General features: G+C 41.1%; 1 protein-coding gene across 1 annotated transcript in view; it reads left to right on the forward strand.

Annotated features, from left to right (window-relative positions):
* UTP20 (UTP20 small subunit processome component) overlaps positions 1 to 15,274 on the forward strand; it is a 100,216-nt gene extending 84,942 nt beyond the window's left edge. Inside the window, exons 50-62 of the mRNA XM_060245253.1 lie at positions 3,125 to 3,253; positions 3,439 to 3,549; positions 6,011 to 6,090; positions 6,948 to 7,017; positions 7,524 to 7,706; positions 9,548 to 9,679; positions 10,147 to 10,279; positions 10,451 to 10,647; positions 11,107 to 11,178; positions 12,682 to 12,954; positions 13,700 to 13,826; positions 14,475 to 14,620; positions 14,775 to 15,274. Coding sequence (XP_060101236.1) covers positions 3,125 to 3,253; positions 3,439 to 3,549; positions 6,011 to 6,090; positions 6,948 to 7,017; positions 7,524 to 7,706; positions 9,548 to 9,679; positions 10,147 to 10,279; positions 10,451 to 10,647; positions 11,107 to 11,178; positions 12,682 to 12,954; positions 13,700 to 13,826; positions 14,475 to 14,620; positions 14,775 to 14,930 — 1,809 coding nt within the window. The 3' untranslated portion in view covers positions 14,931 to 15,274. The remainder of the gene's footprint in view (positions 1 to 3,124; positions 3,254 to 3,438; positions 3,550 to 6,010; positions 6,091 to 6,947; positions 7,018 to 7,523; positions 7,707 to 9,547; positions 9,680 to 10,146; positions 10,280 to 10,450; positions 10,648 to 11,106; positions 11,179 to 12,681; positions 12,955 to 13,699; positions 13,827 to 14,474; positions 14,621 to 14,774) is intronic.

Below are 15,274 nucleotides of genomic sequence, written 5' to 3' on the forward strand. Positions count from 1 at the left end.
AGTGTGGATAATCTGTGTGGCAGAAGAGGCTTCAGTTTTCTTTTGAAAACAGCTGAGAATGAGTATGCCTGTGTTGCCCAGTCATGTTGAAAAAAAATCTTGTTATTCAGCTAGTGGTTTCAGGAGCTGTTCTCAACTTTTTGCCTAGTAGTGAGACAGCTTATGTCAGGCCCTGAGCCCTGTCAGTCAACAGAAGTTGGGAACTTCTGCACGGGATACCAAAGAGGGTGGGTGAAGAAGGCCCATTGTCTGTTGGCTTGATCCAGAATACTTTAGAGCAGGGATCCACATGGTGATGGTGAGCACCTGGGTGCCTGCCGACACCTTTTCTTGTACCCACCAAATGTTTTTAGAAAATGGGTGGGGCTTTTGCACAACTTCTAATTGGCCATTGGAGATTTGATTTTAACAATGTTGCACAGGGATCTTCATTGTATGACTGAAGGTAAGCTGTGGCAGCCATTTTGTTGTTGGCTCTACCTCCTGTAGTAGTTGTTTTGTGGTTGCATCCACCATGCTTTATTAGAATTCCAAAGATGTCTACATGTTCAAAAAGGTGGGGACCCCTGCTGCAGGGTGTGTGTGTGTATCTATTTCTATCTATCTATCCATCTATCGATCGATCGATCGATCTAATTTTGAGCAACAGAAATTTCTAGATATTCTATTTGGAACCAAGAGTTAAAAGGACTGATATATATTTAGCCACACCCAATATAATTTTCAGGTCATTATTTTTGAGAAAGAAGAGAGCATTTCCCAGAACATAGGGAGGTAAGTGGTTGCTTAACAGGGGCATAATATAGTGGTCACAAACATAGGGCACTCCTGAGAGTCACAAACATAGGGCACTCCAGCAAAAATTGGAAATATTTATCATTTGCAAGCCTCAAGGGCAGATTCTGTTAAAATATACTTTGCCAGCAACTCTGCCCTATAAAACATTGAAAGGAATGACATTCAATCTTGCAAACAAGATGGTGAAACTGAAATATAATAGAAATAAGAAAATACTGCATTACAGGAGGGATGCCATAAAACAAAGAAGAAAAAACACAGTGGCTTCTCACAGTGATGGTCAGTCTCCAAGACATATTTCCTAATCAAGAGAATCATGCTTTCCCAAACCAATATATTTTGGGAGGTCATATTAATTAATAATAGTTTATTGTGCACCATTTTCAGCTATGTAGATTTTAGTCTTTTTGCAGAAGAGCAAGTAGACTGTCTTCAAAAAACAATTTTTAAATCCTCTGCTTAAAAACAAGGAACCTCTCTAGGCACTAGACCAGGAGTGGCCAAACTGTGGCTCAGGAGCCACATGTGGCCCTTTCACATATATTGTGTGGCTCTCAAAGCACCCACCGCCCCATTGGCCAGCTTGGAGAAGGCATTTGTCTCTTTAAATCACTTCTCCAAGCCAAGCCAAAATTTGTCAAAATTTAAAGCAAGAGGATTTAAATATAAATTGAACAGCAGTGGAGCCATTGAACAACTGTCTCTAACTCCTGTATTCAAATTAAATGCATTTGATAAATGACCCTCAATTCCACAGTGGACTTAGGCAGTTGGATCAGAATACAAGTGTTGAATGAGGCCTTGTAATATTTTATCTATGGTGATTTCCCCAACTTTTCCCACAGTTTAATGCAGCTGATCAGAGTCAAATGCTCCCTTAAAGGTCCCTAAAACCTGCATGCAATCATATCTCCCTTCTTAGCTGTGTATTTATCAGCTGGATTATATGAAATCTGACAGTGGTCTAAGGTTGAACAGCCCCTCCTGGACTGGATTTGCTCATTCCCTAAAATGGTCTCAGACTCAACCCAAAGGAAGAATATAATTTACCCCACGAGGGAAGCAAACTCATTTGACCATAACAGCATGGGCCTAATTGATTCCATTTTTTGAAAATTGGAACAATAATAGCATCCCTCCAGGGTCTGGGGATGAAGTCAGAGGAATTAGTAGAGGTAAAGACCAGTGCTAAAGCCTTGGTCCACCAACAAGGGGTTGTGTTAAAATATCCATTAGGGATTAAGTCAGGCCCTGGAGCTTTGCCTGGATGGAAAGCTCAACTTCATTATTAGAAATGCCAGGCCTAGAGGGAACTGTGTCAAGAGGAACAGTAGAGGAAGGTGTAATAATTGCTTTAACTTCTGAAAATAGTACTTTAAAATGATTTTCCCAGACATGTGGGGCAATGCAGGAGGGAACTTTAGATTGTGGATTGATGGCAGAGTTAACAGTTGACCAAATGGTTATGTTGTCATTGTTATTAACTCCTGCAAATATAAGATGACTCCATTCTCTAGCCAGAGACTTCTGTTTGTTTACTTTAATTAAATCTGTGTTGCTCTTTTTAAGGTTAAGCAGCTTCATCAGTATTGTGATGTGTGTGTGAGATTTCTTTTCAATTCTCAGTGTTTCCACTAGATCTGCCTTTTAAGTAATCCACAGTCTCTGTTAAACCACGTGTTTTGCTTCGACTCCCTGTTCTGATCCAATAGAATATCCTTGACATAGAGAGACTTGAATGATTCAGGAATCCTGGACAAAATTTATATTGGCCAAGTTGGATGAGGAAAAAAATAGTTAGCCAGACTTTCGGGGTGGGGGGAGACTTCATAATAGCACTGTGTTTATTTTGTAGTTCTGCACAGTCACTTGAAACTTGGGAACAGAAGAAAGTAGAGTCCTGCACCTCATTGTTGTTTAGACTTAAAATTATATATTTGCAAAGTTTGTGAACCACTTTATTCTGAGGTCTTCAAATAGTTCTCAGTAAAATTCATAATGCCCAGTTAAAGCAATCTCATAGAACTGTCCATCATAAAAAAATAGTTCATAGACAGAGTTTTAAAAAACAAACAAACTAAACTTATCACAGAACCTGGGGCAATGGAAAACATTTCCCTTTAAAAAGTATATAGGGATCAGTTGCATGAATAATGTTCTTTGACATTAGGTGTCATAAGGCTGAAGACACCATAGCATTTCCTCAGGTTTTTCACCAATATCAATAACTAGAAGGATCTTCTGTAGAGAGCCCCACCTTCAACTTTGAGAATTGTGTCTCTAATAGAACATTACATGTTCAGAATTGAACTTTTTTTATTTGCAGTGTGTGTCGCTGCTTGTGAGGAACCCAAAGAGTCACATAACAGATAAGCAGCTTCAAGTATTGCTTGGATATGCAGAAGAAGATATCTATGACTCTTTACGACAAACCACTGCTTTTGGGCTCTTAAAGGTATTACACCATACTAAATCTTAATATTTGTTTCTTAAATTTGAAACGAAGCAATTTTTCATTAGAGCTGAGTGCTGTCCTCTAAATACAGCTTAGATATATATCTTTTTAATGTGCATTATGAGTTTAAATTGCCTGTAGTTGAGAATTACCTTGACTCAGATTTCTTTTCCTTTTTTTTCAAGGCTATATTATCCAGAAAATTGATTGTGCCTGAAATTGATGGTGTCATGCAGAAGGTTGCAAACTTTGCCATCACAGGTCAAAGTGAACAAGTTCGAATCCAGTGCAGACAGGTTTGTAGAAATTAAAGTTTATTTTCCCACTGTTATTTTTATTCTTACAACTGTTCCTAAAACTCCCTTAGTAGTAGTAAAGTTAGCAGCAGTGCATATCATTCTGGCACTTAACAGATTTCCTTCTGTCACGGCTGTGGAGAGTTCATTGCAGGAACTGGTTAAGATACTGCACTTGGTTTAGTGTTTACTTAGTTCCAGTTGTGTCAATGGAGTTAACTTGGTTTACACCCAGATAAACTACTTTTAACTTGGATTGGGACAGAAGGCCAGAAAACAGCATTTGATATTGAACACAGTGAATGCCTCCTCCTTTTGATTGTCCGGATGGGCTTGTGATTTTTCTGGAGGGTTTTGGCAGACTTTCAGTTACCAAGGGTTTGACTTCCAGCACCACCTAGTTTGTTCTCACTCCTTATGATTGACAGAATATAGTCTCCTAAATAAGCCAACGTGTGAATGTTCTTAACTGATACAATGCAGATTGCAGACTTTGGTCTGAGCTCCACATGATTATGGCAAGCAAAAAGAACTCACTTGTGTGATTCTGTACATGCCTAACATCTCAGCCCCTACATATGGGCCTTCAGCTGCCTTATATATGCTGTTACCTCTTGAGGGTATTGTCACTGGAAAGCTAATGGAGCACTGATCATCCTGTTATTGAAGTGGGGCTTATGCAACATCACATGGGTGAATTCTGTCCCACCAATGTTGCATTTAAATTTGGCCAATTTTTTTCTTGGCTCAGAATTTTGTCTTGGAAGACCCAGAGCCTTTTTCCATGACTCTGAGAAACATATTCTACAAAACCACAGTATTCTGTATTTTGAATCTGTCTTCTCTATTGAGGTTGCCTTCTCTTATTAAGTGCTCTCCAAAGTGCTTAATTTGAAATGGAACTAAACCTGAGCCACAGAGGCAAAAAGCCATAAATATCTTCCTGGAAGTTAAACTCACCTTTTCACTGTGCTGCAGTGATATAATTATATTGCCCTGTTCAGATAGTGTTCTGGGTTGTGAGAGTAAGAGGGCAGGCAACCTTGTAAAACAATCCAAGGCACTGGTATATGCTGGCCCAAAGTATGGGAGAGGGAGAAAGGGGCTAGAAATAGAAAACTAGATTGAGGAGGTAGACTGAAGCAGAGGAGGCAAGGTTTGCACACATCAGGTTCCTGCTTAATTTCTGGCAACTTCCATTAAAGGATCTCAGAAAACTGGGCTGGGAAACTACTGGAGATACTGAAAAGTGGCTGCCAGCCAAGTTTGACAGCACTAGGTGAGCTGATTTACTCTTGCCCAATATGAGTATGCTCATGTTCCTTTTCACCACCTTTATGTGCATTTGGTAGAAGATTGGGGAAGGCAATAGCAGAAGCCTTAGGCTTGATCTGGCACTGTAGTTGAAGCACATGAGTCACATCCACAAAGATGTGTAGCATCCTGTTGGCAAGAGCAGTCTTGCAAGCTGAGCTGGGAATTGCTTCAGCATTTTATGGGCATGGCTGGGAGCCAGCTGTGGCTGTTTCTCATTCAAAACATGATCTTTGAACATTTGACTGACAGGTTGTCCATTCTAGGTGTTTAACTTTTGTTGTATCTTTTTGATGTTATAGTTATCTGGACTTCAAAAATGATAGTGGCATCATAGTTGCTTTAGCTGGTCCTCCAGAGTGTAGGAAATGTATATGGATTCCCTTTGAAGCAGTGGCTCTTAGGGTAACTAGTGGCAATTGGCTGTCTAGCATAGTGGCCTACAGTGCACAGGTTAGAAGTCTTGGATGGGCCTGCTTGGTCATGTGTCTCCTGTAGCTGTCAGTTTTTGAAGTTACTTGGTGGCAGGGAGGGTTCTGCTGGGACTCTTTGCTTGTCCCTTGCTTTGGTGCATCTCTTGGTACTTGTCCTGTGTTTTCTGATCTGGTCCTCGCTTTGATGGTGGTGAGGTCATAATTCTGACTCACCTTCCTGTCACTTGAGTTTTGATGTCTCATCCTTGCAGTTCAATGAGTCCCATGCCCACAGCCAGGGAGTTAAAGGTGGGTCCAACCTGTGGAAAGGTTGAAAATCACTGCTGTAACATAGTCGCCTTCCTGTGTGTAGTGAAGCCTCCCTGTCAAAGAGAGATGCTTCACTGCTACATTGCTGTGATTTAGACAGCTATCTAGAGATGTTTGTCTTTTGCAGCAGGATGCTCACTTCTGGAACCCAGTGTAGCATGGTGGTTAAAAGAACGAGCAGTGATCTGGGAATTAACTGGTTCAAATGCGGCCTCAGCCACAAAGTAATTAGATGATGTTAGGCAAGACACTTGCTTTCTCACTTCTGGTCTACCTTGTAGGGTTGTTGTACAAATTTGAATGATGTGGATGAGGTGCTTTAATCACTTAGAGCTAGAGAAATGTCATATATATATAAATTTTCACAGAAATAATATTTTTCTTGTTTGCTTTTCTCCTACCAGATTTACCTGAAATATATTATTGATTATCCCCTTGGTAAAAAATTGAAACCCAGCTTAGAGTACATCTTTGCTCAGCTCAAGTAAGTACACAGAGATCACTGAATGTGTAATTCTCATGAGTGTGTGCAAAGCGGACACTTTCTCACTGACTTGGGTGGGGTTGTCTTCTGAGTATGGACTATTTGAGATCAAGACCTCAAAACAACCCCCCGACAATATTGGAAGCAAATGAAAATGCCTAAACACTGTGCCCTTTCTTTCTGCGTAAACAAATGGAGACACTGGGGTCAGATTCAGAGTTTCATTTCAGAAGATATTTCCACTTATAGAAGGGAATTTTCCTGTCTCCCTCCTTCCACTGGAGAGCCCTTGGAGCTCTCCAAAATGGTGCTCTGAGAAGAAAGGGTGATCTATAAGGACATGACAGGCAGATTAGGCTTTTGCAATGAGAGAAAGAAATAGGGGGAAATCAACCCCATTTCCCTTTTCTGCTTACGGAAACTGGATCCAGCCCATGAACTCTGCCAAGACTGCCACATCTACTTGAGTGTGAGCATCAGGAGCTGCTCCCTTTCATCCACAGAATTTTCTGTGGAGCAGAGGAAAAATAAATATGGCTTTTTTGTACCCACTGCTCTCCTTTGTAAATATCTTCACAGTTTATATCTTTTGTCTGCTATGAGGTTCTTGCATGACAGTTCAGAGCCAAGCTGCATGTGTTCAGCTTTCCCTTCCAGTATCACTGTTGAAAGAGACAAGAAGATCCTTTCAAGGCCTGCACTGACACTTTGCTAAAGAAGGATACCAAAGTTGTTTTTTAAAAAAAGGGTGTCTTGTTCTATGGCTTTGATGTTTAAGGTACTATAGTTAAAATTTATGTATTTCTGATATTCTTGAAGATACTAACCAACCTGTACTATTAATTATCTCACCATAGTTATGAATATGAGACTGGAAGAGAATCTGCACTGGAAATGATTGCTTCCATCTTTGAAATGTTCCCTCAGGTAGTACTGCTTTTAAACCCACGCATGTGGTGTTTAATACCTGACCTACTTAGGAGTTATTCCTGTTGAGCTAAGTAAGAGTTACAACTGAGTAAACGTGTAAGATTCATACGCTGTAATGGGGGTGAGGGGATTTGGGTAATGGGTTGCATGTAAAGAATAGTTCTTCATTAATTATGTATGTATCCATCCCTCCAGCTCATTAGTAGTGGATGAGAGTTTATATTCTCAAGCCCAGATCCCTGACTTGATACCTTTGGCCCATGAGCTGTGAGGTTCAGCCTCTCCGTTTCTGCTTCAGCCCGGGCAGGCAACTCCATATTACAGCCTTAATCATTTATGGGTTGAGAACATTTCCTTGGATCCCACTGAACTTGGTGAGATTCATTTCTAAGTCCTGGTGTCACTGCCCAGAGACTATCAGTGAGGGAGGGTGTTAACATATTTTTTCCTTCCCTGCATCTTATGCTTCATGCTCTTATTTCCAATGTTGTTCTACCCTTCAGGGCTTATTGCATCAGTATTGTGGACTGTTCTTTGTGCCGCTTTCTATGATGATAGTCAATGATGACTCAGCCAAGTGTAAGAAGATGGCAGCCCTGGCAATCAAATCTCTGCTTCACAAGATCAACCCTGAGAAAAGAGATCTGATGTTCTCACTGATTGCCTCATGGTTCAAGAGTGAGAAGGTATTTTTGGGGGGGTCACCTTTCATCTTATCAGGGGCAATTATGTCAGCTCAGGTTTTCAGCATGTGCCAGACCTTTGTGGCTTGTCTTCAGGCAGTTGTTTTCACTCACAGCAAGGATACTAACAACCTTGCAGGTCTGGTTCCAGGCCTGGGATGTGCTTAGCAAGATATTGGCCAGTGGGTCCCCTCTTAGGCACAGCCCTGGTATCCATAAAGATGGAGTAGTGGTGGCTGCTCCTGTTCATTATTGCTTTTTGTTTGTCCACACGAGTGAGGAACTGCTGCTCCTTCTGGCTGCCTTATTTCCCAGCAGCCATTGCTGCCTGTCCTTTGCCTAGCAGAGAAGGAGAGAGAAGCCATTACCCTCTCCAGCAGTGGGCCCATTGGTGTGAGGGGGCAGAGGAGAAGTGGGAAGCCCCAGTGCTTGGGTGGGGGGAGACATCACTATAATTGCCCAGAAGAGAAAGGGAACAGTTGTGACGGCAGCACAGCAACAATAATTCCCAAAGGGCCTTGTTCGGGTCATGGGGACACTGACTTTCCATTGTCCTGGTTGCCAACAGTAATGGCTAACCCCAGAAATAATGAAATACTGGCCTATGACTAGGTTGGCAGATGGACACCCCCCCCACGTTGGCCATGCCCTCTAAACCCTCGCTGTGCTGCACTTCTCTTAAGTCCCCTACCTTGTTCATGATGCAAAGAAAAATGCTAAATCTGTAAAGCTGCAGGTCTTGCCTCTGCTCCTTCTGTCTTCTTAACCTGACATTGCATAAAGCAATTTGCTTTATCTTTAAGTTTCATAAGAGGTTCATCCTGCCAGAAAATTTCAGTCCGTTTGAGTAGCTCCTGTACTTTCAGGAGTCCTTGAACAAAAGTGGCCCATAATGCCTAAGGGGCATTTACAGGTGGGTCCACTTTTCAAGAGTGTCATTCAAAAACTTTTGTAAGACGTTCCATAAATTCACCTGGAGATTCATCTTTGTTTTTTTACAAGCATTAATTTTAGTTCAATCTGTTTTAGGGCAAATTTTAAATAATGCTTCCACCAATTTTTATCTTGCTTCTGGAAGTTGATCACAGGGAATAGGTTGTCCTAGCCAGATAGCTTTTTCTTTTGTTTCAACTTATCTAAAGCAAGATAACTCTCAGCAGTTCACAATCCTGCCGGTTAGGTTGTAACAACTGAACACCATCTCCGGCTTTCTTAAGGAGTTCATGTCCAGGAGGAAATGATACATGAAGCAGAAAGGAATGCTGAAGGTGGAGATGTTCTGTTCTGTTGGAGGGTTGCTAAATGGAATATATTCTATTTTAGTCTTCAGTAAGACTAAAATGTAACTGATTGTAATCAGTATAATCATGTTGCTGACCATCAAATGACAATGATATGTGTGCTTGATGCCTCATTTATAATGACTGTAACTGATAAGATTTCAAGATGTGTATTATTGGAACAATAATCTGTGTAATGAACATGTCTAAATTAGAGATGGTCAAAGGGTAAAATTAGAACTTGTCAGAACATAGCTTTTGGCAACTTCTCCTGCAATTGCTGGTTAATAACTCTTTTCAGCCAGATACTAATTGAACTGATTATTCAGCAGCCTAAAAGCTGCTCAGTTATGTCAACCCCTGTAGTGTTGGCCAGGGAAGCCCTGGCTGCTGCAGCAGGGACCTATAACTCTTGCACATCTGGCTTTGTCTTGGATGAATCACCACACTTTACTCTCCCCCTCCCACCCCATACCAATACTAAATTGTGCTAGCTGGGAGTTGCATGTGTGTATGTGTGTGTGTTTTAATCCTGCACTAATGCAATATTGTCTTTATTGACAGAGTGTGCACAAGAGGCTAGCTGCTCACACTAGTGGTGTGTTTGTTGAAGCTGAGGGAATGGAATTTGAAAAAAGGCTTGGAATGCTTCTCCCAATTATCGAGAGAGAAATACATCCTTCGAATTTTGAAGATGTAAGTCATTTAACCAGCAGCAACCTTTGTAGGAGAGGAGGAAAGCTGAAGTGACACTAAGAAAATGAGGCCCATTGAGGGGATTTATTACTTTGACTAACTTACTAAAGTAAGAAGTGCCCATCTGTTCCTGAAAGGAGGCTACTGAAACAGTCTAACAAAATATTACATTACATGCAATCTTCCAAAGAAGTACTTACGTAGAGCAACTGGAATATTATGCATAATTCTTTTATGAAACTGAGACTATATTTGTATTCCCTTGACAGATGTCATCTATGCAGTTTCCCCAAAACAGCTTATGGGAAGTGAGGAGGGAAGATGATGTGCGTCTTTTATCCAATATATTTACAACCATTTGCATCCTTAGGATTGCAGCTTAAGTAATATTTGTCTCAATGTGGCAACTTCTCTAAGCCTCAGCTTCTTGACTGTCATTTCTTAATAAAGTTTTCTGTGTTTTAAAGGTTAGAGATGAGGCTGAAGAAAAGGCTGCAGACCGATTGCTGTTCAGTTTCCTTAACTTGTTCATTAAACTGATCAAGGAGTGCAATATTCTTGAATTAAGTAAACATAATGAGATTCTGAACAACATCTGGGGTAAGCATCAAAAGTTCATGCTGTAATATAGCTGTTGGGATTGTTAGCATGAAGTATATTTCTTGGAAAGTTAGTTTGCTTGGAATGTTTGCATAAAATGGACTTTCTGTTTGTAGTCTTGTGTGTGAATGGTTACAGTTTAAATACATCCCATTTCTCCGCTTTTTGCAGGCCATGTCCAGTCCCATTTATGGTTTCCTCACAGTTGGGTGTGGCTGACCTGTTCTCAGATTTTTGGGTTGTTGTTTGCTTCCCACAAGCCAGAGGAATTTGTCAGTAAATGGAACAAAAGAAATCTGGAAAAGAGCCAAGGGGCTGCTGGGAGGCCATCCGCCATCAACTTCTTAACAGGAGAACTAGACACAAAGGTCAGCGTTACTCTCCATAAATGGCCTTTCTTATATGCTGCAAAATTCAGTCTCCCAGTAGGTGGCAGAAATGAGCATTCATTTCCAGGTTATTTGCCTTGTATTAGACACTCAGCTAGACCAAAACATTTCATTACTGTCTTCCTATATTCTTCCATTCATTATTTGAGAAACAATACATTCCTCTTGTGTTACAGTCTCACATGAAGCTGCCTTATACTGAGTCAGACCACTGCCCAGTCAAGTACTGTCTACTCTGACTGGCAGTTTTTCAGTAGCATATTAGGTAGAGGCCTTCCACATCACATACTACCTGATCCTTGCACCTAGAGACACTGGGAATTGAATTTGAGACTTTCTGCATACCAAGCATGCAGAAAACTCTACAACTGAGTCATCCCCCCACCATCCATGTCTTGTATGCTTGGGAAGGAACTTCACTCTCTTTTATCTTTACAGATGAAAAAACTTGCTTTGGCTTTCTGCCACCAGCTGAAGTCCAAATTTCTGGATCCATCCCTTGGAGAACAGGTGAGGATTTAAGCAATTTATTGTGTATTTCAAAATGGGTTAAAATAATCCAAAATTGACAGAGACAGCTTTTGGACAGAGAATATTCATGTTGTACCTCCAGTGGTGGTAATAACAGACTAATAAACTAAACATTTGATAATTTGCTGCCTTTTGTTTGTACACCAAACAATCTGTTCCCTGAGGTGGGCCAGTTCATTTTGTCTAATGTTAAGGCTGGCCTTATTTTGTGTGTAAGAGAAAAGCACTAGCACAGGGACATGCTAGTCACAAATACACTCACATTAAGTTCAAGCATTGACCTAGTGTCAGATAGAGTCTGAGCCATATATTTTATTTTATCAAATTTATATCCCGCTATAACTGTGCGCCTCGCGGTATCACTGGATCGCTTCTATATGCGGCTTATGGCTACCCCAGCCCCTCTTCCGCCTCAGTTCTTCCTTTTGAATTTTACCTCACGGCTATGGAACTCGAGGGGTGGGTGTAATATGGATTTCTCAATACTAGTCTCTTCGGGGTTTTTGTTTTGCTTTCAGCTGTCTAAATAAAGTGAACAGTAAGCTTTGCTTCTCTCAAAGACTCTTCTCAGCTCCTTCTCAGATCAACTGCTCTCTTCAGCAGTCTCCCTCAGACTCTGTCTGACACTAACTGCTCTCCTCAGCTGTTAGCTGTCAATCACCTCTGAGAGTTCCGAGCACTCTGGCCCCCACCCTCAGGTCATCTGACGCAGGCTCTATGCATCCTTAGTTTTCTTGTTAACCCGTTCATTACCGTCACACCCGCCCTCCCCTAATGGGCTCAGGGTGGCTGAGTATTCACTTTAGGGGTCAGTACAGACACTTGGTGGGAAGCTTGTACTAAGTGAAGAAAGCAGTGATTCTTTTTCCCCACCCCTTGACCTCAGCCATCCTGTGACACGAATCACGTTTCCCTCTCTGTCACAGACTGGAGATTCACCTTGGCTTGAGACAGTAATGCATACCCAAAGCACTCCCAGATTTTGGGAGCCATAAAAACTGTATCCTCTAGAACTGCACCCCAGAGTCAGAAACGACTGGTGCTTGCACTGGGGACTACCTTAGAACTGCAGAGGAGTTTTGGGCATCAGAATCGAGGAGGGGAAAAAAGCTGGTCCACCAGACCAGTTAAGTAGATGTGAAGGACCATTATTTTCTGTGGAGGTAGAGAGTCCCAAAATTTTGGGATGATGAAAAGCATTCCCTCCCCAAATCTCGGTCTAAAATTAATCTGAAAATGTTTGATGTGCACCCCCCTAAGTAGCACTGAGTGTTTCTCTTTCTAGGCTTGGACTGTTCCTTATGGAGGCCATGCTAGCCATGCCAAGGTGTCTAATAAGTCCACCTTTGGCTGCTGCAAATATTGGTTCTTGGGTGCCTGACCACAAGACATGGTTGGTGTCCTATGGAAGTTTAATTAGATTTGGCCTTATGTTGATATTCTAGAAAAGGTCAGTCTGACTCACCCCTCTTTCTGTTTAAGGTTGTCAAGAATTTACTGTTTGTAGCCAAAGTACTGTACCTTCTGGCTCCTGATCCAGACAAAGACAGTGATATTAATGAGGAAGTATGCTGTGAAGCAGGGAGTCAGGATGCTTTTGTGGGTGAAGATGATAATGAAACTTCAGCTATGGAGGAAAGAGAGGATGAAGAGGCAGAAGAGAAAAGCAGGCCAGCCACTTTATTGTGGGTGATGAAGAGACTCTCTGTAATGGCAAAACGAGAAGCTGCATATTCACCCAAAGACCCTTTAAAGGTTTGTATTTCTCATTCAGGGAAGAATTATACTTGTAGCCTTGCAGTTCTCCAATAATTTTACACTCCTGTACCTACAAGTTCAAAACTAGTGCAAATAAGGTACAAATATGGTTTATGTACAAGAAGATGATGATGATATTGGATTTATATCCCGCCCTCCACTCCGAAGAGTCTAAGAGTGGCTCACAATCTCCTTTACCTTCCTCCCCCACAACAGACACCCTGTGAGGTGGGTGGGGCTGCAGAGGGCTCTCATAGCAGCTGCCCTTTCAAGGACAACCTCTGCCAGAGCTATGGCTGACCCAAGGCCATGCTAGCAGGTACAAGTGGAGGAATGGGGAATCAAACCCGGTTTTCCCAGATAAGAGTCCGCATACTTAACCACTACACCAAACTGGCTCTCCAGATCTGTCTTAAACAGATCACCAGTTTAAATGGAACAAGGTCCATCTATCTCTTTATTCCTTTCTCCTAAGCCCATATACAAGAACTAATGACAGAGATGGACCTTCTTAGAGCAGCTGGGTGGGAGATGTGGAGCACAGAGGGGGGGGGTGTTGCCTAATCATTCCTCCTCCTCCAATTACTTTTCCATTTTATATGGTTCTATCCCAAAGCTTCTTTTCTTTTTGAAAGGCCATTGAGGCTGTTTATGTATGTAACCTAAATAACACAATTAGGCATTTACAGTATTGTTTTGCTTTCAAAGCCAGTGTCTTGACAGACCATGTTTGTCTTTCCAGAGGACTTGCATCTTTAAGTTCCTTGGTGCCATTGCAGTTGATCTTGGCAAAGACAGGGTGAAACCGTACCTCCCAATAATCATAGCCCCTCTTTATAGAGAGCTCAGCAGCACCTATGCAGAACAAGGTAAGCAGTGTTTTGCTTGCAAGTGTTTCTCAAGACACTTTTTAACAAGAGGCTGCTTTTGAGTGGCAGGGCCTGGCAGAATGTTTTAAAATAAGGGGGAAGCATCTGCCTTGCATAGCAAGTCCAGAAACCTCTTCATTTTTCTCTACAGAAAGGTTAACACAGAGATAACTTCAGTAAGCGCTCAATAACAATATCTGGTCAGTTGTACCGTTTAGAAACCCTCATTCAATTCAAATACTTGAAGCCAATCTTTATATAAAATGTTAATTTCCTTTCTCATTTAATTGGGCCTTTGATCTTTGCTTCTTAAAAAAACCCTCACACTTAAAAGTGTAACTGTTTGCCTTGTATTCATTAATGGACTATCACAATAAAAGGAGGGCAGGTTGCATGTTTGGTAGAAATGTGTAAAACAGGCAGTGGAGCAGCTTGCCTATCTCCTGATCTAGCAAGCACCAAAATAGTTCCCAGGAAGCTGTTTATTTGTAATGGAAAAGAGCAACATCCTTTAGTTGTTTGGGGTTGATTTGCATACATACATGATTGCTCCTTGACTGCTTGGAACATTGCACTCCCTATAATCTGCATTCACACTTTCAGCTGTCAGTTATCTATTTATATTAAATTAATCTCAATCTTTAATAGATCCAACTCTGAAGAACCTGTCCCAGGAAATTATAGAGCTACTGAAGAAACTAGTTGGACTGGAACCCTTTTCGGTTGCATTTGCTTCTGTGCAAAAGCAGGCCAATCAAAAGAGAGCTGTTCGGAAAAAGCAGAGAGCCCTGGAGGTCAGTATGGGGAAAATGAACTGGAGTCCAACTGCTTAGAAATAAAGAACTCCCTTGCTATAAGAATTTGTATTTAAATTGAATTACTTCAGAACACTTAGACAAGATGTGAACCAACAAATTTGTGATTTTTTATTTTTTGTCTTCTGGATAGGCTGTGTGTAATCCTGACATAGCTGCCAAAAAGAAGTTGAAGAGACACAAGAATAAAATTGAAGCAAAGAAGAGAAAAATAGAATTCCTGCGGCCTGGTTACAAAGCCAAAAGACCAAGAAGCCATGCATTAAAAGACTTGGCAATGGTGGAGTGAAACACCATTGCTAGAGAATAATGTATTTATAATTGCAGGTTTTTTCATGGCAGGCATACTGCTCGACAGAGACAAAAAAAACATTGCAGCTGTAATGTAGGTAGATATTCAGTTTTAAAATATTGTAAAATTATAGGTTCTGATCACAGTGGGGCCTTGTTTTCAAAACTTGCATAGAAGACAGATGTTTTGTATATACAAAATAATGTAACTAGATTATGAAATATTTTTGCAATCTATATAATTCTGTTCAACTGATACATTTTGAACTTCATTTCAATGAAGCATCTACTTAAGGGTGACTTCAGATTTCACTATATTGATAATATACAGATTGTGGTAAT

This window comes from Heteronotia binoei, chromosome 8 (assembly GCF_032191835.1).
Source record: "Heteronotia binoei isolate CCM8104 ecotype False Entrance Well chromosome 8, APGP_CSIRO_Hbin_v1, whole genome shotgun sequence".
Classification (NCBI taxonomy): Eukaryota; Metazoa; Chordata; class Lepidosauria; order Squamata; family Gekkonidae; genus Heteronotia; species Heteronotia binoei.